At 55.1% G+C, this 24,252-nt stretch overlaps 5 protein-coding genes across 5 annotated transcripts; 1 reads left to right on the forward strand and 4 right to left on the reverse strand.

Annotated features, from left to right (window-relative positions):
- Positions 1-914: 914 nt before the first annotated feature.
- Positions 915-3,805, reverse strand: NCS57_00384200 (Autophagy-related protein 13; the record flags this gene model as incomplete). Its single annotated transcript, XM_053053821.1, has 3 exons — positions 915-3,377; positions 3,427-3,522; positions 3,581-3,805. 3 exons carry the CDS (start codon positions 3,803-3,805, stop codon positions 915-917), a joined length of 2,784 nt encoding a protein of 927 aa, XP_052915981.1.
- A 2,149-nt stretch (positions 3,806-5,954) lies between these two features.
- NCS57_00384300 (BTB domain-containing protein) lies at positions 5,955-10,743 on the reverse strand (the record flags this gene model as incomplete). Its single annotated transcript, XM_053053822.1, has 2 exons — positions 5,955-10,032; positions 10,082-10,743. The coding sequence occupies 2 exons, from the start codon at positions 10,741-10,743 to the stop codon at positions 5,955-5,957; spliced, it is 4,740 nt and encodes a 1,579-aa protein (XP_052915982.1).
- A 2,764-nt stretch (positions 10,744-13,507) lies between these two features.
- On the forward strand, positions 13,508-14,755 carry NCS57_00384400 (uncharacterized protein; the record flags this gene model as incomplete). The annotated part of the gene is made up of 7 exons (XM_053053823.1): positions 13,508-13,556; positions 13,621-13,643; positions 13,701-13,711; positions 13,767-13,796; positions 13,849-13,929; positions 13,989-14,607; positions 14,663-14,755. 7 exons carry the CDS (start codon positions 13,508-13,510, stop codon positions 14,753-14,755), a joined length of 906 nt encoding a protein of 301 aa, XP_052915983.1.
- A 568-nt stretch (positions 14,756-15,323) lies between these two features.
- On the reverse strand, positions 15,324-17,432 carry NCS57_00384500 (uncharacterized protein; the record flags this gene model as incomplete). Its single annotated transcript, XM_053053824.1, has 3 exons — positions 15,324-15,921; positions 15,964-16,565; positions 16,617-17,432. The coding sequence occupies 3 exons, from the start codon at positions 17,430-17,432 to the stop codon at positions 15,324-15,326; spliced, it is 2,016 nt and encodes a 671-aa protein (XP_052915984.1).
- A 476-nt stretch (positions 17,433-17,908) lies between these two features.
- NCS57_00384600 (Peptidase S59 domain-containing protein) lies at positions 17,909-24,142 on the reverse strand (the record flags this gene model as incomplete). The annotated part of the gene is made up of 6 exons (XM_053053825.1): positions 17,909-18,019; positions 18,074-19,672; positions 19,727-19,957; positions 20,061-23,755; positions 23,858-23,962; positions 24,037-24,142. 6 exons carry the CDS (start codon positions 24,140-24,142, stop codon positions 17,909-17,911), a joined length of 5,847 nt encoding a protein of 1,948 aa, XP_052915985.1.
- Positions 24,143-24,252: the final 110 nt, after the last annotated feature.

Raw genomic sequence — 24,252 nt, forward strand, 5'->3', positions numbered from 1 at the left:
TCGTCGTGGACTGCAGGGATATGGGTGGTCAATAAGAGAGATTGGCTTTGGGACTCCAAGGCTGCGTGGGCGGATGTTTAAACAGGCTTCCAGGTCCGTCCGTCCTTCCTTCGCCGCGCTGTTCGTCATCAATGGGAATCAGCGGGGCTTAGCTGCCTTCCCGCCGGTTCACTTTGCTCTGGCCAGTCAGACCAGGCAGAGAGAGCTCTGGGCTCAGCTCTCCCCTCCCAGCAAGGCCACGCACGCGCCACACAAGCACTAGCCCGAGCTACCTCCAAGATACCCATGCAATCTCCAAATACGGGTTGCAATACGTGTATTTCTCATCTCGCTCTTTAGGTTCCGAGTCCGAGGTGCCACAATTGGGGAAGCAGACGCCACACCAAAGACGTCACGAGCCCGCGGACGCGCAACTGGCCGCGACCGAGTCCTACATGTGGGAGGGGAGGGAACAAATTCACGACAGAGGACGCCTCAGCTATCAAGGACTCTAACATTGGATAGGTCAGTATCGACTCGACGTAACCTGATAGTAACCTGACTTCCGAGTCCGAGATCAGAGCCCTGCAGTCAGCCCTAGCTAGACCCCGTCCCTCTTCAAAGCAACAAAAAACTCCGTATCCATTCTGTGCTTCCAAGTTGTAATGCATACCTACAAGCCCCCGTTGACGCCAAATCACTTCATCAACAGCAAGTCACCTCCTACATACCTAGCCAAGCGACACCCATGCGCCATCCTGCCAGCAACTCCTTGGTCCTCGAAATAAACCTACGTGCTCTGCTCTAGATGGCTCCCGTATATCTTCCTCCTCTTGTCTGAAGCAAGTTGATGCTGTATCTGTCCGTCGTGTAAATGGCTTGAGTATGCCGAAAAAGCACATGAAATGCACGCAAGCTGTTGTTGTTCAGGGTCTTTACCACCCTCGTCGAGAGGCGCTGCGGCTTTCGTATCCCGCTCGGTCAGAGCCGATGCCTGGCGCGTCCTGGGCACTACTCCGTCCTTCTTCAATGCTCCGTCGGCCTTGGGCATCCATCTCTGAGAGGTCAAAGACCAATGGCTCTTCGCCGACCGAGTCATCATCTCCACGTCCCGGTCGGTTGATGGATCCAGTGAAGCTTCCACGCGAAGACTGCGGTGGCGTCTGCCTGTGTGAAGGCATTCCCATATATCGGCGTCGTCCAAAGGGAGAGCTGGATGTCACCGCTGGGATGAGCCCTTCAGGAGGGTTGTCTTCCGAGAGTCCTTGTTGCATCATTTCTGGTGGGTCAGTACTCTCGATCTCGGCAGCTGGCTGGAGTCTGCTCGACTCCCTTGCCGTTGACTCCTCCTCCAGCTGCGCCTGCCGGCCCCGCAAGATGCTCAGGCTGGGCACCTCTCTGTCATCCGCCCCCAAGCTGATGCTGCGATGCGCAAATGCCAGGTCCGTTTCATCTTCATCAGCCAACGCGCGGTTCTGCAATGCGACAGAGCTCGCGCGACGCTGGTAGGTCCCCAGTCGTGGTGAGAGGGGTATATCGATGGCTCCAGTACCATCTTGAGTGACCGTGTTCTCCCTAATGGGCCCGGGCAGGGCACTATCTGGCGCCTGTCTCTGCTGTGCAGCGATCCGGCCTTGGTTGTTGTAGTCAATGATTGAATTCTCGCTTAGTCGAGATGGAATCGCTGGTGTGTGAGGAGTATGTGGCGATAGGGGCTTTCCAGGAGATGATGACGCAGACATGGACGCTGGTGCTACCATCCCCGGCACACTTGTCAGCTGCCGGCTGGAGGAGCTTGATGATCGATGCATCTGCACCGACGATGTCATCGACTCAGTAAGAGCGTTGTTGGAGTCCTTCATCATATGAAACCGGGAAAGCTGTGCCACCGTCCTGTTTGTGGCCGATTCTCCCTTTTTCGAAGGCTCAAAGCTCTTTAATGTCTTCTTGCTGTCGAGTGCCTTGAGGAACTCGGAGATGTTATCATCCTCGTTCTGAAGCGACTCGGAGCTGGTGCCGGCGACTTCAGCAAGAAGTCCCGAGCCTGGCTGGACCACTGATGAAGCCAGACTCTGTCTTCCACTGCTGCCCTGCTCATCATCGCCCGCCCTGCTGGCACCTCCAAACGACAGGCGTCCACGGCGGTGGGTAAAGCTGCTGCTGTATCGGCTTGTCGAGGCCGGCCGAGGAGACCCGGTGACGGCGTTGTCGACAGACTGAGGGGGCCCACCCCGTAGAGATGCCGGCATACCGGCCGTGAGGGACGTGCGGTTGCCTGGTTGCCGAAGAGACGGGATCATCCCCGGACGTGTCAGGGACTGGGGAGAGGCTGGCTCGGGCTCGATCTGGCGGGGAACGGGTGATCCCGACAATGAGCCAGCCTTGAACGGCTGAAATGACACTGATGGTCTGCGACTATGAGGAGTTTCCGTTCGTGCCGGCACTCGTGTCGAGCCCTGCCGAGTTGGTAACGAGTTTGGCACATCCACCTCATTGTGTACTGGTAGAGAACCAGGAGGTGAGCTGGTGTCAGATCCAGGGGCCCGTACCGCCCTCAGCGCTGAGATGGGGCTGGTACCCAAAGGAACGTTTCCATGGAATGTCGAAAGGCTTCCATAAACCTGTTGCATATCACTCAGATTCGGGCGTGCACGGTTATCTCGTAATGATCCGACCTCGGCCATCGGCACACGCGGCCTATCAGTCTGCTGAGGAAGTGAAGGTCGGAAGAAGTTTTCGTCTACGCCCATGAAACGAGAGCTCAATAGGGCCTCAGAGTCATCGACCCGGAAGTTGCAGTCGTTACGATACGTAACAACAGTGCTCAGTCGTCCCACGGGAATCTCCAAATCACCAAACATGTACTCTGTTACGTTATCTGGTCTCCCATCGATGGAAAACCGTAGTTGATCATATCGTGGACGCTCTGAGTCGGACATGCGTACTCTGCATCGAGGGGTAAGTGCTGGATGGGAGCTCTTAGCTGGTCCCTGGCTAGCAAACTTCCATGCTGGAAGCAGGCGGGTGGCGGTGAAGAGCGAGCGGAAGAAGACGATGGCCTTTTTGTAAACGGTGGGCAAGATGAGGCCAAAGTCGGTGGGCGGCATGCCCGCGTGCTTGAGCTCAACTTTCCATCTCTCAATGATGACCTCAGAACTCCTCCGGGATGCGCCAGAGGAGCTGTCAGTTGATGACCCTGAGGAGTTGAGCTGCTCCATCACGTCCCATCTTTTGCCATTCTCGTCAACAATGACGAGACTTTGACTTTCTTTTAAGCGAGATGTGTCCAGATAAACCTCGATAACCATCGCAGGTGGGTGGTTCTCGAAACTGCCACAGGTCTTCCAGATCTTGAGATCATCTCTAAAGTCGTCAATCTCATCCGTCTCGATTTGGAACTATTCATTGGTTAGCAGCACGCCGAGGTAGAACAGCCAGTAGACATACCCATTTGTTAGGTTTCCGTGCGCCGTTGGCTCCTCGTGCAGGCTTGACCTTGATACGGGAATCGAGGACTAATGTTGCTGTCTTGGCATAGAAATTCTGCAGATGAAGCATCAGCATCTCGGGATCGAGCTCAATGTATCCATCCCATTCGTACCTGTATTATCTGATCGAGCTTCTTGATAGAATCGGCGGGAAGTCCCACAGGCGGTGGGGTCTCAAGAGTCGGTGATCTCGGAGCATCTCTACTCGAGAAAGATGACCCAGCGCGAGGCCGGGAGCCCAACGCGGCTTCTCGGGCAGTATTTGATCGGGGGAGATTCGTCTGGGGCTTCGCGCCGGGGCTCGAGACCCGTGCCGGGACTCGGGGTTGTTGATGCATTGTAGGTGGTGGTGTGCGCGGAGGGTCGTGGTAGGTATCGGGAGGGAATGATCACAAACGTATAGGGATCTTGGTCGGCCAACGGACCTGCTCATCCATGGTTCATATCTCTGGGAGCAGGATGGTCGGGAGCGGAGAGGGTTTCAAGGGATTGTCGAGCTTCTTGAGTAAAGTTGTATCGGTCCGGGGTCGGTCAGGGACAGGCGCATGAAAGTGGGAAATAAAAAATACACTTTGATGCCGACGGTGAGCTGGCGACTAAGGCTTGGGCCGTTGACAGCAAGATGCAGGCGCAAAGTTAGAGGGAAATGGGGATAAGCGCAAGGCAGCCAGACGCAGCCGCCAGGGTTGTCGTCGATGAAGGTACAGGATGGGTGAGCAAAGAGGGCCTAGCACTGCACTGTACTGTCCCACGCAAGGGTAGGTAGGGCTAGCTCGGTTTGTTTGTGTAGTTGTTGTATGTCTGTGCCCGTGACGATATGGATGGCGATGGTTGGGTTGCTGCAGCGTTCGTCCCGTCGCTGCAGCCGCAACAAAAGTCTAGATGAAAGAGACGAGTTGCTTACTCGAGTCGATGGAGATGGCAGACAGAGCAGACCAGAGCAGATGGAGGTCACGACGTCGCAAGAACCAAGGGCCTCGTGATGGGCGACCGGGAGTGGATTGGACGGGCGGCTGTCGTCATCGGCTAGAGCCGCACGTCACAGGTCCATATGCGTCCTTCTCTGAGTCGAGCCTGCGTCAATCCTGGGATGTAATGAGTCGCTCCCGATTATGGTGAGCTAATGGATGTCCAAAGTTCTTGATACAAAGACTGAGTATGCTGCAGCCTTGTCAGGCGGCAATTGAAGGATGAGAGGAGACGAAGACGCGGATGAGACGGGGTCGAGAGAGAGAGACGAGATAACGACAATGGATGGACCTTGGCTCCGGCAAACGGATCCATTGGATCCATCCTCCACTGCCTGCCTCGATCGCCTGCGTTGCCGAATGGGGGATCACCATCCAAATGGAAGTGGACGGCCACTGAGCATGGTCCTCCAGGGGACGTGGTCAGTGCGGCTCAGTGGATGCTTCGAATCGCTCTGGGGGCGTCTGGGCGGTGGATACCCCTGCAGGGTGCTGACTTCCAGCGCTTTGATTGCTCCCGGCCGGCGCCTGTTTTCGGCCCCCACAGCCGGCGACCTCTTCTACATCTTTGGAGACGGGAGTCCTACACTCCACCACTCCTCCGTGGCATCACTCAGGGTCTCCCTCTCCGCAGAGGTTCTCGCCTCTCATCAGGCAACATCAGGGCATGGACAAGCATTGAACAAGCGCCTTGCTCTACATGGGAAACGTGCAGCTCCCTCCTCCTCGCTCTGGTTGGCTCGTGATGGACGCTGTGACAGTTCACAAAGCAAACGAGTCACGGTAGGTTGACTCATGGCCGCTTCTCCCCCCTCCTCCCAAGCCTTTGAGGTGAGGTGGGCTTATCTCGCTTCAGGCGCTTTCGAGATAAGCTGCCTGGCCTGACCACCTCCTCATCCGAGGATGGACTTTTGCTCCTATATCTTCTCTTTCCAGTCTAGCCTGTTGGTAGATCGTGGATGGTCTTTGGTGCTACAGACCCCGCAGATCCATATTCACATGAATGGGCTCATTCATGGTGGTGTTGCCATGCTCATGGATCCATTCTTCTCATGTTGTCTTTGTATCCCTTGAGAGCCATGACAATGTATTGCTAGAGTAACGGCGCACTGATTGATTGTAGTGCATTCCTTTGTCCCACGGACGTATGCACTTTTAACGTTTATGCTATACTGTACTTTGAGCATGAGGCATGAAAGAACTGTGACAAGGCCATCGAGGTTGGTCCTTGAGCCCTCAGCCCTGCATGGTGATATGGGTAGTCTGTTGAGATTACGGCCACCTTGAACAGTTATGCTCAGCATAACCTTTACTTTTACGGACTACAACTTCCTACGTCTTCACATGTCCCATTCGAACATATATGTATATACATTGTCCTCGGCTAGATAGCCACGGTTAAGCCAATAGATACGGCGAAACGTAAACTCAACACTATCTATTCAGCACTCAACTTCTTCAACCTGGTCAAGTTCCTCTCGAGTCCTATGCTCCTCGAATGCAAACCAATTCAATATCCTCACGTGGCCTGTGATTTATTACCTCGTCCCTTCCCCCCTCTTCCTCGACCACTTCCGCCTCGACCACTGACCGATGGCCGGCTATTGGCGTTGGCACCGGCTCCTCCGCCGCCGCCTTGCCCACCATCTGTTGCCGCTTCACCGGCATTCTTGGCCTTCCCCCCTCTGCCTCGCCGACCTCGTCGCGCCCCCTTGCTCTCCTTATCTCTGGTCTCCTTCTGCTTCCGTCTGGCCTCCTCCTCCTGTGTCCGCCGGCTCTCCTGGTCCCACCACTCTTGGAACGCCTGTTCTTGTTGGATCTCTTGGAGTGACCGCTTCGCAACGGCTTCCTTTACAGCTTCCTGCTCGCGTTCTTGCTGACCAATAATATCCGCCAGGGTGAACCCGAGAGTCGGCTCGGCCTTGGGTGCTGGTGTTATGTACGACTTGGAGTGTGGCACCAACGGTTTGCTGGCCTGGGCTGCTGAGGGTCCTGCGACGATTGCGGGGGAGCTGTTTGTTCGACCCTGCCCCGGAAACCTTGTGTCGGGTGACGCGGTGCGACGTGTCGCAGACTTTGGCTTGGTCTCGGAAGCTACCAGCGGCTTAGCCTTGACAGACGGTACTCCGGATATCTTGGCATCTGCCGTCATTGCCTCTTTCAACGATGTCTTGGGCCCTGGGCTAGCTGTCTTCCAAGGCGCAGGCTTTCCACCTGGCGGCACTGGTTCCCATGGCACTCGGTTGGCCGTTTCATCTCTGGCGGCCGCTTCAGCCGCCGCCTGCGCTTGAAGCTGTCTTTTCCGCTCCTTTTGTGATATCTTCGTCTGGGGCTTATTGGCAGTTGCGTCCTTTGTCTTTTGCGCCTGGAGTCCGGCGGTCAGCGCAGATGTAGATGCCTCTGACATGATGTCTTTCAAGTCGAGCTTTGACGTGGCCAGCGTAGAAGATGCCCAGGGTGCGCCGGGTTTTGACATGGCACTTGATGAAGTTTTCGTAACCTCTAGCTCTGATGGCTGCAGCATGGGCGACAAAGAGAAGGCGTTGGGCGTTGGACTCTGGGCAACATCCAAAGGTTCCTTGCCCTTGGCTTCCCTCCAAGCCTTGGGTAGCTGTGGCATGTCTTCAGTGTCGATGGGGAGACGGAGACTGGACGGCTCATTCATGGGTGACCGCGTGTTGGTGAGCGTCGGGTCATCCTCGTCGTCCATATCAAAGATCAGTTCAGCCTGTGACTGTTTGGGTCGCAGGTTAGGACTGAACGGTTCGTTGCGTGCACTTCTTGACTTGCGCCGGGTGTCTGGTGTCTGTAAGGGACTACCATCATCCAGGCTCCCAATCCGTGCCTTGAAAGATGATGAAAGCTTCTTTTCATCCTCCCTCTGCATGGCCTTGAATGCCATCTCTTTGATTCTGATATGTCGCTCTTCGTCAATGTCGGCAGCCAGCTCTGGATACTTCTCATGAAGTAGCAAGGTTGCCCTTCCGCTCCGTGCAAACGGAAGTCGCGCAAGCTGGTTATCACGGACTACTTCATCGAGCTCAAAAAGAAGGTCTTCATCCAAGTCATCCAGGAGGTGGTTTTCAAGCATCGATTCGAGCTGGAGACAGATGTACTCAAGCCCAGTGTCCTTGAACTCTGTAACAGAGCACGGGCTGATCTCGTTGAGCAGGTTTGAGATGTTCCGTGTGGTGACGAACTTTCCAATGAGACTTTGGCAAACTTGAGAGAGCCGGTCAAGCATCAGCTCGTTTGCAGCGCTCATGACGCCCAGGACAAGCTCTGACAACTCATCGAGGTTGGCCACCGATACTTCGTCAAAGAGCTCTTGCCCGATGTCGGCATAGATGAATGACATGACGTAGTGAAAGATGTCAGGATCGATGTGCTTGAGATCAACCATGATCTTGTCCGCTTCGCCCATGCCGTCCCGACGTCCAGCGAGCCACTGACCTTGAGAACGGCCATTAAACAAACCCTCGAAGAACGGGCATCGCTGGCATAGTAGCTGGCTATGGGCTGTGACATCTTCTCCATCCAGTTCAAGGATAATGTCACCATCATCAAAGAAGCTAGGGTCATAAATCGCCTGCTTGAAGTCGGTATCGAGAGACTCGTCCACCCCTGTCTGCAAGCGAACTGCTGCCTCTAACTTGGGCAAGGCGAGATTCGTCGCCATCTTCATCAGCTCAGTCCTGACACGCCGGAAGCGGGGAGCATCCGCTGGTGATTCGCGTGTGTACCTCCATACAGGCACGAAACTGTCTTGATAAGCGTGGACAACGATGTTGAGAACTGTGTAGATATCAACCCCAAACAGCGTCAGCAAGGCCTTGTGCTCGTCGATTTCGAGGCTGAAGGAATCTGTGCTAAACGATGAACCACGGCTGCGCAACTCTGATAAACCATGCCGCAGGACTGAACTTCTCCCAGCAAGAACCCAGCTATGAACTGGTATCCTCACTTCGGGTGCATCAGACGAGCAAACCGCCATGTTCATATCGTCAAACTGGAACGAATTCATTGAAAGCCAGTTCAGCAGATGCTGCACGATGTTGGATGACCGAAGGATTTCATAAGGAACCGAGCCAGGCCTCTCGCGGACGATGGCCTTCTCGAAGGCTTCATGACCAGTCGTGGTCTCGCCTAGGTCCGGGGCCCGGAAACTGTTGAGGCAGAGAAGAGAGCTGATTTCGTCGCGCAGTGACTTTTCCGAGATCTTGATCTCTTGAGCCATCACTTTGCTGTCTTTTCTGATGGCAGCAAACGCGCCAAAGATGGAGCTTCGAACGGCCACGCAGTTGGTGATGTAGGGAACTCGCTGGAATTTGAAGTCCTTGCGCTTTGCTCCCGACTCTGCGAATCCAGTCATTTTGCCTTTGGTACGCTTGACTCGGTTCCAGACAGCCCCTGATTCGGTACAGATGATGACTGAACCATGCTCGCCGACTCCCACAGAGGCGACCCCGTCCTTGCGTGAATCCCAGATGCATTGGGGTTGAGTCAGGGCGTTCTTGATCTTGACCGGGTTGGTGGTGGACGCGGCAGATTGGCTGGGGTCCCCCTTGTGGTTGAGATGTAGCGTGAAGAGATCTCCGCGTGCCGTCACCGCAGCGATTGTCTCGCCTCCTGAGGCAATGGAACTGATTTCTCTTCGGCCCGGGTCGTACCGATTTGAATAGGAAGAATTCATCAAAGTGTGATTTGTGAAAACATCGGGGAATGGAAATTTGACCAGGTTATAGCCATAGTGACTGAAAACCCAGACCGTGTGGTTGGAGAGGAGACAAATGGTAGCTTTGTCGATGGCCGAGACCATATCAATCGGGGCTGCCAGGAGGGAGGCGGCAACCTTTCTGGGGGTAGGTTGCACGTCGAGTGACCTCGAGTCGGCGTCCATGAGAGCAAGCTGCCCTACATTTCGCCCCCAGGTGAATAGAGAGGATCCTGTATGGGCAACCGAGTGGTTCGCTGATGCAGCCACACCAAGAACGATCTCCTTTTTGAGGGAACCAAAAACCTGGCGCGGTGTGAGGCTCATTGGTTCTTCATCTGCCTTCATTGGTGGTGGCAGCGCATATCCGAGCTGTGAGCAAGAGTTCAACCCCCAAGTCCAGAGTTCTCCATTTCCTGCGACTGCCATGGAATGGTTCTGTCCGAGGGCAACTTGATGGACCTTTTTGTCTATAAAGGGGCCCTCCACAGGCACAAACCTGAACTGGGTATTCTCATGACCAAGACCGAGTCTTCCTCCGCGTCCAACTCCACATATGTAGAGATTTGAAACTGGGTCGGTCGTTAAGATGGCGCTGTGAAGCTTTGACATTGTCACATCTTGAATAATTAAAGGGCGATTGCGGACCAAGGTTGGGATTTGGTCAAGATCCAGTGAGACAGGGGCGTCCATATCCAGACTTTCAAGGTGCGAGTGGTGAAACCGATGCACAAGGAGGTCTGGACGGGAGAGGTGGATGCGCTCGGGATACTGTCGATCATCCTCGTCGCCAACTCCTAGGGACACATTCTTGTTGCTGCCAAACACAAAGAGCTCGTCGCCGTCAATGGAAGACTGAAAGGTATGGGGAACCTTGAGCGTTCTACGACCAGTCAGCCAAGCCAGGGGGTCTATGTTCTGTGTGAACCTACTGATGTGCCCCATCGCCTGTACTATCCACGCTATCAGCGTCACTATCCGAGCTGCTTCCATCGTCCGTGTCGTTCAGCGATCTCGCGGCAATCGTCGAGTTGTAGACATCGAAAGGACTGTTTCCCTCATGGTCCTTGGTCTTGATCAAAAGACCAACCTTGTTGACGGCGCTCAGGTTGTGGTTCGTCAAATCGACCCGTTCCTTCTCCAACAGCAAGCGCGCAATCGAAACATTTCCAGCATACAAGGATCGGTGGAGGGCATTCCAGCCGCTCTCGGGGTCTTGGGCGTAGAGGTCGATGGCAGGATGTTCGATAAGGGCGCGGACGAACTCGTAGGCATTCGGTTCGGTCGAGGAGGCGGCGCGCAGCAAGACAGTCAGGCCGGCATGGTCGCGGCTGTTGATTTCGGCTCGTCCGAGGTTCGTGTTGGCGTCCTTGGACCTGGCTGGAGTCTGCGGGTGTCCGGATGCCCGGCGCTGCTTGGTAGCTGATCGTGGAGAGGTGCCTGGGCCGCCATAACTTCCTCCAAAGAAGCTGCCGGACCCCCCTATGGCTGGGCTCCTTGACACAGCCTGCGTGTTGTAGCTGGTTGGGGCCAGCAGACGCCGAAACCTGTCGACATCATCTTCCCAGTAGTATTTCCACAGTAAGTGACTCATGGGCAGGGGGCGAGAGGACTCTCCCACGCGCGAAAGGCACCTCGCTGTGAACTCGATGGGTCACGGCCTGTTTAAAGGTGCAAATTGAGGCGCTGGAGAGCTCGGAAGGGTCGGACGAGCTCTGGATGAAGCAAGAGGCGCTGTCAGGTTGATGCAGGGCGTGTCGCAACGGGTTTTGAGCTGGATATAAGTTGCCACCGAGCGCAGATGGGAGCGACTAACAAGGGGTCGAAAGGGGCGTTTGAAGGTCGTCGGGGGAAGTTTTGGAGCAAAATTCGATGATTTTGATGTTGGCAGCCGAATTTAATGGATGCGATAAAGGTCTTGAGCTGCAAAACTTTGCGAGTCAAGACTCTGTCGAGTTGGAAGGGCAAAGAAGCACTGGGTAGATGATGACTTGGAGATTCGACCTAGGCAGCCCTGGAAGCATGTACTCTGTACCGAGGGGCCGATTGTGCGCGTCAGTTGCCCCAAAAACGAGCCCCAAAACGCGCACTCAAGCTGGCCCTGGCCTTATTACCCCGCCACGGCGTACCACTTACAGAAGGGTTCCTTTTACTGAGTCAAAGAAGAGCCAATAATGGCTCGCGGCAACAAGGTGTGCAGCTGCTGAGCTCTGTTACTCAACCCGAGCTTCTGCCACATGGTCGGACCTGGCGTCTTCTATTTGTCGTTGTAGAACTCTGTTCCTGGATGAAGTCGGAGGCCTAGGGGTCTTGTGATGGCATTCCCGGCATCAGAAAGTTGATGAGCTGCCAAACCTGTCACCTCTACCTCAGTTGGGTCGAAGCGTCATAATAATCTAGGAAAAAATCGGGAACCCGCATCGAGTCAGTTTGCAGGTGCAGCTGGAGAGCTGGTACCTATGGCCTGGGCGAGCATAGGTACAAGGGTAGCTTTGAAGGAGGAACAGCTACGTAATGTAGAAATGGGGAGCTCGATGGTTGCATGGGGTGCGAAGCGCCTGGGACAAGGAGATGAGATGTGGTTGTTGCTGCATCTCACAGCTTGGGATGAGTGAGCAAGCATCCCTCGCAACCGGACACAAGGGAGCCAGGGATTCTCGGTCAAGGATGGGCTGGCTGGTCCAGGCGCTGAGACAGCATCACCACTCACGCTCAGATGGAGAGGCAGGTCAAGGACGAACGGATTGGCAAGTCGAGGAGATACGGAACCGCAGAAACCATATGATGGTCACTTTAGGGGTCATTACGAGCGCACGCTAGAGAGAGGATTAATAAAGTGCTGTTGACATTGACTGGGCATACTTCTGATGATATTCTTGTTTTTGAGTTGCTTGGTTAAAAGCTGGCATAACGGCGAGTTGATGGCCCTGGCCTATATACTCCGTATGGTAAACTCACACATATTACCGGGCCATGTCAATGTATGAAGTTTTGCGGCCTTTTCAAACACTCAACTCCAAACCCCGTCCCCGTCTTCAGCGCGTTGCTGAATCCCAGGGCTAGACCGGATTGGGGAGAAGCTCAGCATCCGCTCGGTCGACGGGGGACGGACGCCGTGGCCGCCCGGTGTCTTGACCGGGCGCGTGCGCAGCAATTCGCGGGGGGATGATGCCATGAGACAGCACATCAGAAATGTTCCGAGGAAGCGTTCCCATTTTGGTGTCGAATTCGGCTTCTTGGCCCTGTAAATCAGCCATGGCCGAAACTCGTCGTCAACCTCGACTCTCCAAAAGTCGGCTCGGATGCACAACCGGCAAGTCTCCGCGCCGACTTGTCCCTCCCACGCCCGGTTTCGCCATCCCACGTCTTTTGGAGCAAAAGAAAGCTTCTTTCCTTTTGACGTCCCGGCCCCGTGGAGCCGTGGCTGCAGTCAGGGCTTCCCTTTAGCAGAGCCTATCGGGCGAGGGACAGGGCGAGAGTTTTGGAAAGGTTCTGCAGGGACAAGGGTCCCTCCCCCCTCCCTCCAGTGCCGATGCCCTACCCATTCAGGTACCGGAGGAGAGAGCTGAAGGGGTCCCCGTCCGGAAATCTGACGCTGTTCCTGCTTCTTGCGGCGTGTCTGTGGTCGGGAGCCTCAAGCCCGGTGGCGGGCATCGGACAGCCGGGTTTGCATATGACGACGCTTTTGGGGTAGCACAAGATGGGTTATTTCATCATTGGGTAGAAAAAAGGGTTGAGAGGAGCATGCCTGACAGTAAAATGTGTCTTGAATTCAAGTCATTAGGCTCAAGTAGAAACCGTTGGATGGAACAAGTGATCTCATCCTCTTTCCTAAAACAGCAGACAAGCGATCGTCACCTGGTCGGAGAAGAGTCGGCGTATTGGGATCTGGCTGACCTACCGTCTCACCGAGGAATTGGTCTGTAGAAGCTAATAACTTCCCCTCCCCCAGGTCTCGCTCTCTCGCCGTCTCTTGCCCATCTCCACAGTCAAGCCCATCCCATCCAATCCTACCAAAATCCACTCTTGTTAGGCCCCCTTCGGCGTCGTCCTATTTCTAGCCGTTGACCTCCACCGTGAAGCTCCTCCGTCTGTGGGGGGGAGTTGCTTTTACCCCGTTATCGCTAAGCCCGATAAGACCACCACCACCACCACCGAAACAAATTCCCTCCCCGGCCCGGTCTTCGCTCGGAGGTCGCCATCTCTGCTCTGACTCTCTCTCTCCTCCTTCTCTTCCTCTCTTCTTTTTTTTTCGACAACCCGCGACAATCTCCGCTCAGCCTCTTCTCTTCTCTTCTTGTCCTTGCCCGTGTTCTCCCGTCTTAAGCCGCCCAGTCCAGTCCTGTCCAGTCGCCAAAATGTCCAACAACGACAAGCCCCTCCCCTTCGTCTACCAGTTCGCCGCAGGTAGGCATCTCCATGTTGAACTTGGCGCTTCGCCCGGACTCAATGGCTGACTTTTCGTGATTAGGCGCCATTGCTGGCGTCTCGGAGGTATGATTGCGCCGATTGCTCTGGAGTTGGCTGTTGCTAATTTGCCGCTTGTTGTAGATTCTGGTCATGTATGACTGCATTTGTCGCGTGCCTCTGAGACACTCAACTAACAAGTCTCTCCAGGTACCCTCTTGATGTGGTCAAGACCCGAGTGTAATGCTTCCAATGGCGCCCAAGATACGAGCCAATTGCTAATTTTCAACAGCCAACTCCAGACCAACGCCGCCGGCGCCGACGCCTACAATGGCATGCTTGACTGCTTCCGCAAGATCATCAAGCAGGAGGGGTAATTGCCCAATGCGCCAGCAGTTGCGCTCCAGACTCTTGATGCTAACCCCGCGATAGCTTCTCGCGACTCTACCGCGGCATCTCTGCGCCCATCCTCATGGAGGCTCCCAAGCGAGCCACCAAGTTCGCTGCCAACGACGAATGGGGCAAGATCTACCGAAACATGTTTGGCGTCACCTCGATGAACCAGCAGCTCTCCATCCTCACAGGCGCCTCGGCCGGAGCCACCGAGTCATTTGTGGTCGTCCCCTTCGAGCTCGTCAAGATCCGCCTGCAAGACAAGGCCTCGGCTGGAAAGTACAACGGCATGGTCGACTGCGTCGTCAAGACGGTCAAGAACGAGGGCCCCCTCACTCTATACCAGGGTCTCGAGAGCACCATGTGGCGCCACATCCTCTGGAACGCCGGCTACTTCGGCTGTATCTTCCAGGTCCGACAGCTTCTCCCCAAGTCCGACACCAAGCAGGGCCAGATGTTCAACGACATGATTTCCGGAGGTATCGGTGGTACCGTCGGAACTATCCTCAACACGCCCCTCGACGTGGTCAAGAGCCGAATCCAAAACACCCCCAAGGTCCCCGGCCAGGTTCCCAAGTACAACTGGGCTTGGCCCGCGGTCTTTACCGTGGCCAAGGAGGAGGGATTCAGCGCTCTTTACAAGGGTTTCCTGCCCAAGGTGAGTTTCTGGGCTGAGAGCGCATGAGGCCATTCTCGTGCTGACATGTTTACAGGTTCTGCGTCTTGGTCCCGGAGGTGGTATCCTTCTCGTCGTCTTCACCACCGTCATGGATACTTTCCGCTCGTGGCACTACCCCACTAACTGAGATGTTGGAGTACAGGGGTAAAAGAGCCAGGAGACAAGAATCAAAAAAGAGAGGGAGCATTCAACGATACCACGCCGCGCTACACATACAAGGACGGCTTCCGGAGGGCATGGGCATTTGAAGAAAAGAAATTGGAGTGGTGTACTGAATATTGCAAGTGCCGCGCACGGTACGTTCCGTTTCAGCTAGAATCCGCGTCGGATGGTGTTGGGCCGGTTGTATACCTACAAAGAGGGACAGGGGCAGGTCGGTTTGCATTGGAGTAGGCTAGGCTAGGCTACCTATAGATCTCGAGCCAATTCAATGTCTTTGAATCACTCTGTGAGTCTTGTGTCTGCTGTTGAGCATCATGGGGTGGACACGATAACTGTAAGTGTGTCTGCAAGTGATCAATTACTAGAAATGGTTCTTAGGCTACCTTATTCAGCAAAAATCGAGATTTCGATTAAAATGAAGCTCATCATGTCCTCAGTGCTAACTGTTGCCTCCTATTTAGCTACCAACCTGGATGTGATATCCTCCTCTCCTACATCTCCATCATGTGCTTGCCCATCACAACACAACCCGGCTAGTCATCATCCATAGTCAGGTCGACGACCTGCCCACCACAGCCCGGCGAGTACTGGTTGACAAAGGTTTCGATCTCGTCGATGATTTCGTCATCAGGGCGATATCCAATGACGAAAGGGGCCAGCCTGCGAAGTGTGCAGAATCTCATGTCCTCCTCCGCATTGGCACGGCGCACCGTGTTGTTGAGGTCGCTCACAAAGGTCCAGTCGCGGACGGGCAGCTTGGAGCCCAGCTCCAGCCACTTGTCGTAGTCCCAGAAGGTGATGCCGTTGAGCCCGCGGAGCACATGGAGGTAGTCGAGCCCCGGGATGGTGCGCAGGGCGCGGAAGCGGCGGTAGTTGGGCTGCCCGGCCGTCTTCTCGGCCATGTACTCGATGATGTGAGGGGGCTCATGCTTGCGCCGCATGTACTGCTTGGACGACTCGGGGATGTAGACGGCGATGGACTTGAGGCGGCGGGCCTCGCTGAACCAGGCGAGGTGGTGCGTCCGGCGCGACGTGTACCGGTGCTTGTCGTCAGGCTTGTAGGTGACACACTGGGAGCCCATCCACAGGATCTCGACGTGCTGGACGTGCTGGAGCCTGGCGCCGATTCCGCTTGCAAAGCGACCCTACTCGCCTATGGAAGAGAATGCGAACGTATTGCTCCCGTAAAAGAGGCTGGCCCCAAGATAGTTGAAGTGCTTGGACACGAGGAGCGGAGCGAGGAGCTCCTGCGGCTTGATGGCTCCAAAGGTCAGCGAGATGCTCTCCTGGCCAACGTGGAACCGGTGCAGGAGGGAGACTCGACCACTGCAGTTGCGAGGCACCTCGGTCGGCTCGTAGTACGGGTCCAGGCGGGAGATGGCGTGAACCAGCTCTCGCTCAAAGACGAAGAGGTAGGAGAAGATCTTGATCTGCAGCTTGATGGGGAGTCGTTCAAGGGAGGACTGCCGTGGACCCCCCAGAGACGGTGGCTGACCTGGAGGCGACGGTCGATTTGGAGGTGGCCCTCGGACCGAGCCTGGATCAGGGGATTCCTCTTCCTCGTCATCAGAAATCGCCACGATCCCTTCTTCTTCTTCCTCGTCATCGGGAGCACGCAGCTTGAGGCCTGGGTGCATCTTGGAGGACTTTCGCGTGCTAAAAGCCCACGACATGTTCTCCTCCTTGCACGAAAGTTTGTAGATATCTCCCCAGTTCCGAAAGCCCTCGGGCCTCAGGGGCCCACAAACCCAGAGGCGAACGATTCTACGCCACGACTATCGCCTGTCAGTACATGTCGAGGGCGCATTGGGGGAGCTGCTACGTACCTTGTTGTGTGGGCGCCGCTGCCCACGGGCCTGGAGCCGTTGATTCTCCTGTCTGAGCTGACGGAGTTGTTGACGAAGGCTGGTCTTGACGTCTCGGAGCTCGGTCCTCTTGAGGAGGAAGCGTCTACGGTATCTCAGGAGTGCGTGAGCGACCTCATCCCAGTGAGGCTTGCAAGTCCTCAAGCATCCTTCAGCCCAGTCGGGCTCAGTGATGCCTTCCTCCTCGAGAGCCTCTTCGAGGGCTGCGTCCGCGTTCTTTTGATCGGACGGGACGCGATCATCGTTGTCGTCACTGTCATCGCTGTCATCACTATCGTCGTTGTCCTCGTTGTCCTCATTGTCCTCATTGTTGCCGCCATTGTTGCCGCCATCGTTGTCATCATCGTTGTCATCATCGTTGTTGTTCACGCCGTTGCCGTTGCCGTTGTCCACATCGTTGTCATTCATGTCATCGTCTTCGTTATTGTCGTTGTCGTTCATTTCGTTGTCGTCGTCGTCGTCGTCGACGTTGATGGCGTTGTCATTATTGTTGCTTTCGTGATCAACGGTGCCCTCGTCTTCGTCTTCGTCCTCGGGTTCGTCATTGACAAAGAGACTTGAGTCGGATCTTCCCCGAGGAATTCCTGTCTCATCGTCCGGCTCACCGTCGTTGGCGACGAGATCAATGAAGGTAGGCGGCGTGACGCTGTTGGGGAGAAAGAGGCTGGATTCCTCTCTCACTCGGTCCTCGTCCTCATCCACGTCCATGAGGTCCTCAGGATTAGCAGTGAGGTCAATGTGGTCGACCTCACCCTCTTCAGAGGTGGCGCGCGGCATGATGTCTGGATGAGAAGGGAGAAGTGGAGGTGGAAGGGTTGAGGGGATGAGGAGAAAAGTAGGAGAAGAGGAGATGGAAGAGGTGTTTATATATTCAAAAGGGACGATGATTCACGACTGCACGAGAAGGGATAATAACTCAGAGTCGAAAGAGAAGGGGAAGAGAGGGAAATCTATTAGCATATCCCTACCTAAGAATTAGGGCAAAGCAACAATAATAAGAACAAGATATTTTTCAACATGTTTTGTACAAGTTCACTTCCAATATCGTTCTCATATTGTGTTGACTCTTTGGATGACACGGCAGCTGTAGAGACCCAATCCTTTTTCTTCCTGTAACTATCTAACTAATCTACAATCCTGGCCTCATCCTTCGAGGCCCTCGGCTTCTTCAATAAAACATTACCAAAACGCAATCGTATAATCCCCGAATGCGGCAACATGCCTATACAGCCACTCCCACAATGCACTCCTTCTTAATGAGACATCACCTCCCGATAACGATCCATGCCCAGGTCCACCGAGTATGCCAGCAGGCGGTCCTGTGTCAGGGGCAAGTTGAGAATCTTGGCCCGAAGTTCCATGTCCTTGAAGTCTGTCAGTACTGATTCATGACAAGGGATCGCATCTTCTTGACATACCTGTTTTTTCTTTGTAGCCTTCAAAATCTCCTTGGCAGTCTCATCTGCCATGTCCGACACAGCAGCGTACCGCAAAACCTCTGAATCTGCCACGTCCTCGTCCATCGCATGCAACCCAGCAAGAAGTCTCTCCAACACAATAGCTGGTGGCACCTCGCCCTTGCTTCGATGCTGAATCAACGTCAAGAAGAGGTTATAAATCTCTCCACCCAATGACCAGCTCGAAATAGCCATGTGCCGGCCCTCAAACTGAGAGATGAGAGCTGACAGGTTGTCATACTCGCGCTCCACAATCGCCAAAGGCGCAACCTCCTTAACCAGCACCCGGTGAGCCTCGACAAAGGAGCCAGCGCGCAGAAGGCACTGGACTTCGGCATATGCATCCTTCTTCACGCTGCGCATATACAGAGCCAGAGCCTCCCAGATCCACGACGAGGGAATGCAGAACTTCTCGACCAGGACTCCAAATGCCGTGCTTGTCTCATCCCCAATCGAACCGGCGTGTCGGGCCAGGTGTTCTTGAATGGCCATCTTTCGGGCAACCGAGTTGCTCAGGTGGAGCAGCACGAACACAGCCTCAAGCCACTCGCCAGCGCTGGTAAGTTGTGATGCGTAGGCGATAGTAGCAGCGTCGGCCTTCTCAGTGGCCCTCTCCCCAAACGAGACCTTGCCAGTAGACACCAGTGCAAGGCCCAGTTGCCATGTCAACCGCATGTCAAGAGGCGAGAGCTGCGAGTTTTCGGGCCGCAAGATAGCCTCCAGGTCAGAAGCATCGTTTGCGTACAGCTGCAAGAGACCCCAGAGGAGATCTTGTCTGCGGTCAGAGTCCACGTCATCCCACAGCGGCTTGATACCCTGGTCGATGTACCATGGGAGTGGCAGATACTCCTTCTCCTGGTCCACATCATTCTTGAACCCTTGGACTGCGGCCGCCAGGTCGTCAAACTGCGCTATTCCATACCACAGTCGGAGACCGAAGGATTGCTTCCAGTCCAGCCCAAACTTCTTGGAAATGACAAACGAGTCCAGTCGGTCCTCGACAGGAACTCCCTTCATACCTTCGCAGACACACGCGTTACCACTCAGGAGCTCATAGATGGTCCGGATCGATTCAGAGAACTCTGAGAGCATCTTCGAGTCGTGCCAGGCCTTGAGCTGTTCCCTCATATCCTTCTTGGCAGCATCATTGGTGCCAATGAGGGGGACGAGGGTGGCGAGGCGGAAGTTCTTGCCATCGAGAAGGTGCTTGCAAGCCTCAGTAACCCGGTGACCGGCAAGGCAAGCGACAGCCTTCTCTTCACTCGAACCTGCAAGGCCAATGGTTGTTGATGAAGCTTGATCAACCAAGTCGGTCCAAAAATGAGACAGCTCAGCCCTTCGGATCAGGTGCTCGGGCTGGGTAGGATGGGGTTCCAGGTCGTCAAAGAGAATGCTCGCCAGGTCCCAGACATGCTTCTCCTGCATACTAGACGGGTCATTCATGTCCTGTTGATGGAAAACATCCTTCAGACTAGCTGCCTTCAGTGAGGCTACGGGAATATCGTCAACCACTCGGATCTCGGTCAGCTTATCCTGGCTGTTGAGATACCTCTTGGAGGACTGCATATGCCGGTCAGCAGGATCACACGAAAGCTTGTTTTGGGGGAAACTTACATCTGCAGAGAAGGTGGCCAATCGAAGCTCCTGCGTTTCCGTCTGAATCGTAGAACGCTTGAAGGAAAGGAGGTCCGAGGTCCGAGGAATCGACCGTCGACCGCTCTCAGGGACAAACGGTCGAGGAACAACGAGTGTCTCATCGGGTCCCCAGGTCGGCCGGCCTGCGTCGTGGAAGACCTTTTCGTCATGATCAATAGTCAAATTCTTGTCTTGTCGCTCGTAGGGCCACTAATTCTCCAATCTTAGCATCAATTCATATATAAGTCATAGTTACATAAACCTCCAGCGTGTTTCAATCTGGGGCCATTCAGGCAACTGCTAGGGAACCGACCTTGGGGAAGCCTTTGCCAGGGATAGAGGCTCGAAGATTCTTGGGTGCTGGCTTGGGCTTCTCGAACAGAGAGTTCATGAGGTCGATACTCGTCGCAAAACCACGTCCCTTGTCCATGCCAATAGTACTGGCAGCAAAATTATCCATCCTGTCATTCTTGGCTGTGCTCTTCCTCCAGATCGACGACTTCCGCAATGTGTCGTTCCCGCTCTTATCAAGGTCGATCAGCACACCGGTCTGTCTCGAAGGGGATTCGTTCAGCTCCCTGAGAAGCTGTCGATCTCGCTTGACAGGGCTGACAGTCTTCCTCAACATCTCCATCCAGTCATCTCCATCTGCAACCTCGAGCTTCACAGGACCAGCAGAGTCCTTCACAGCTCGCATTCTAGCTCTGAGGATGCCTCCAGGAGTGGCCTTGACGGCATCCTGGGCATCCTCGGACGAGGCATCGTCATGCTCCGCGGCAAGATGGTGTTCAAGGGAAGACCTCGCCATGTCTTCATCCTCGGACACGTCATATTCCTCACCCACATCTTCGGCGTACTCATCATCGAGAGACAGCCTGACATCGTTGGGTGCGGAATCCGCGGAGCTAACCCCTAAAAAAGACTGCTGGCCAGAGAAATCACCTTCATACATCTGCGCCTGCTCGTCAAAGCCACCGGGCACGCCTCGGTGCATCCGGAACTCAAAGGTGTCGTCCTCCATTGGAGTGCTGCCAGTGGTATCCAGAGCCATTTCTTGGGGGGGCACCACAGGCTCCTGCTGGGTGACATCTTCCTCATCATCCGAGTCATCATCATCGAGGCCGTAGGTGGTAAAGTGCTCAACCGAGAAGACCCAGATGCCCGTATCCTGATCGTAGCTCTCAAAGGCCGTGTTCTCGATTCGCTTAAGACGCTCGACATGCTTGTTGAATCGCTTGGGATCGTTGGAGATTCTCTTGTCGCGAGCTCCACGAGGCCAGGACTGTTCCAGGGCGATTCGCGCGGGCACGTTGAGACCCTTTCCAACAGGTGGCTTCTTGGCTGCCACAGGATAGACAGTGGCTGATCGGGGTTGAAGAACAATCAGGCCACCGCAAATGTCGTCAAGGTCAATGTTGCTGATGTCAACGGGGACCTTGAAAGAGACGTATCCAACGTTGTCACGTCCAACAGTGAAGCCGTCAACCTTCTGTCGCTGCATGCGGTTCATCTTTTCGAGATCCTCCTTGGGGGGCTGCATCCAGTATTGACCGGGAGCATTATCGAAGTTGTTAGCCGAAGCAGCTTCTGGGGTGGCCGCGTTGTCTTCTTCATGGACGATGGCAAGCTCCTTGCCCTTAACCTCCTCCATCTCAGGAGTCTTGGAGCCGTTCGAACCGTTGGTCGGACGAGTCTGGCGGGGAGTCTCCTCGTTGGAGGGGCTGCCGACATCCTCGGGGGCGGGAAGAGCGCCGCGAACAGGAGTACTATCCTCGGCATCGACGTTGCTTGTGTCGAAGCTTACGCGCTTCGAAAGCTTGCGGGATCCGGTGCCAGCGTCAGATGACTTGTCCTTCTGCGGAGTCGAGAACAGATCACTTCTAATGTCTCTGTTGATGACAAGCTTCTTGGAGCCAGTGCTGCCGTACCACCGAGGCTGAGATCCATTAGAAAACGCTCCAGGGGCAAGGATACTGTCCTCAGTGTTGAAGCTGCGACGGAGGTTGTTGGTTGACATGCTCCTGCTCAATCCACCATTACGACTAGAGCCCAGCAAGCTGTGGCCGAGGTTTCCGTTTCCAGGCGTGCTCGAGATGCTACTAGCAGGGCTGCCTGAGGGAGTGCCGTAGGTGCTGTACGAGAAACCAAAGCCCCTCTTCTGGGGAGTGGCATAGCGAGATGCGGATGCAGGCGCCAGCTTGTACATGGGCAAGATCGAACTTCTCCTAGGCTTAGAGCTTCCATTGAGAGGAGTAGCAAGAGGGCCCGGGTTTTGGACCTCATTGCCGCCCAAGCCAGCAAACAAACCAGGGGAGCCAAACGCCGAGACGTCATTAATGTTCGCTGTCAGTCCCTGGGGAGCATTGGCTGATTGGCTGTTGCCAAGCAGCGAAGCACCGTTCACCTGCTGCTGCTGGTTGGTGCTTGCGCCAAAGAGAGACGAGCCCTGGTTTGCGTTTTGACCGCCAAACAAGCTAGATCCAGTGACGTTGTTGGTGCCACCGAACACATTGGGCTTCTGCTGTTGGTTGTTTGTGTTTCCAAAGAGAGAGCTGCCAGTCGTCGCCTGGTTCGTGTTGTTGGAGCCGAGACCACCAAAGAGGCCAGTACCGCCAGTGTTTGTCTGAGCAGTGTTGTTGCCCCCGAAGAGAGAGCCCCCAGTGGCAGGCTTGTTTCCGAACAGACCGCCACCGGCAGCGTTGTTCGTGGCGCCAAAACCCGTGGTGTTGGTATTGGTGTTTCCTCCACCGAAAAGGCCGCCGCCAGTAGTGTTGGTCTGAGCGGTATTGCCAAACAGGCCGCCTGCAGGCTTGTTGGCGTTGTTGCCGAACAAGCCTCCACCAGTGTTGGTGTTGGCATTGTTTTGACCAAACAGTCCAGTTCCAGTGTTCGTCTGCTGGTTGTTGTTACCACCGAAGAGGCTTGAAGTCTGGTTGGTGTTGGTATTGTTGCCAAAGAGGCCACCGCCAGTGTTGGTGTTGGTGTTGGTTGCTCCAAAGGCGCTGTTCGTGGTGTTTCCAAAACCACTTGTAGTGGCCGTGTTATTGGTGTTGCCGAAGCTGAACCCAGTACCAGCAGGCTTGTTCTGGGCACCTCCGAAGAGACCACCACCGGTGTTCGTGTTGGTTTGGCCGAAGCCCGTTCCGGTGTTGTTCGTCGCGCCGAAGCCGCTGGTGTTGGTATTGGTGTTTCCTCCTCCGAAGAGGCCACCACCGGTGTTCGTTGTGCTGCTACCAAACAGACCACCTGCAGGTTTGTTGGCATTGTTGCCGAACAAGCCTCCACCGGTGGTGTTGTTGGGAGTGGCTGTAGAGCCGAAGCCCGTAGAGCCGAAGCCTGTGGTTGTGGTGTTGTTGGCGGTGTTTCCTCCTCCGAAGAGACCGCCAGTTGTGTTCGTGTTCGTTCCGAAGCCTGATGTCGTGGTAGTATTTGTGTTAGTGCCAAAACCTCCACCAAAACCCGAGCTCACGCCAAACGCACCGCCGCCGCTGGCATTGCCATGCCGCCGTCCCTGAACATAGTCTGCAAGTCGAAGCTCTTCGGCCGACCACTTCTTGTAAGGGTCCTGGAAGAGAACGTTCTGGAACGAGTTGGTCGAGGTGCTGTTTGGCTCCTTCTCGGTGTGGGCCTGGAAAGGGGTTATAGCAGTGCCTGGAGGGTCACCGACGCCGCCGCCGAGGGTGTTGGTGTTGGAAGTGCCGAATCCGCCACCAAATCCGGTTCCAGTGGTGTTGGTGTTTCCACCGCCAAAGAGCGAACCGCCGGTGTTGGATGTGGTCCCGAAACCAGTCTTGTTGGCATTGTTGTTTCCAAACATACCACCTCCAGTGTTGGTGCTCCCAAACGTCGAGGTATTGTTGGTCGTGTTGCCAAATCCTCCAAAGCCAGTTCCGGTATTGGTCGTGGTATTGGAGGATCCAAAGAGGCCGGTGCCAGTGTTGCCAGTGGAACCAAAGGTGGTGGCAGGCTTGCTGCCGAAGCCGCCAGTCGTGTTGGATCCGAATCCGCCTAAGAATCGTCAGTATGTTTGTGTCGAAGATCGGTGATCGCCGCTCCGTTTCCTCTCTCAATCGTAGATGGCAGCGGCGCGTCGAAGCAGATTCTGCGTACCGGTCGATGAGCCGAAGCCGCTCGAGGTGTTGTTGTTGCCCCCAAAGAGGCCGCCGGACGTGTTCGTTTGGCCAAAACCGCCGCCAGTGTTGTTCGTCCCGAAGCCTTTCGGGCGATTCCAATCAGCACCGCCGCCATCATCATCATCCACCGGGTGGTTAGAAAGGCATGTTGCTTACCTGAGGTGTTGGTAGTATTATTGGCTCCGAAGCCGCCAAAGCCTGACGACTGGTTCGTGTTGTTGTTATTTTGGCCGAAGCCACCGAAACCGCCGCCGAAAGACATGATTTCGGTCACGCTATCGACGCGGCTCGGGAGAGGAGGGTGTGTACTTCTCGCGGCGAGCTTGCAGCAGCTGTCGCGCTGTTGTCGTTACTGTGGATAGCTCGCGATGC

This window comes from Fusarium keratoplasticum, chromosome 3 (assembly GCF_025433545.1).
Source record: "Fusarium keratoplasticum isolate Fu6.1 chromosome 3, whole genome shotgun sequence".
Taxonomy (NCBI): Eukaryota; Fungi; Ascomycota; class Sordariomycetes; order Hypocreales; family Nectriaceae; genus Fusarium; species Fusarium keratoplasticum.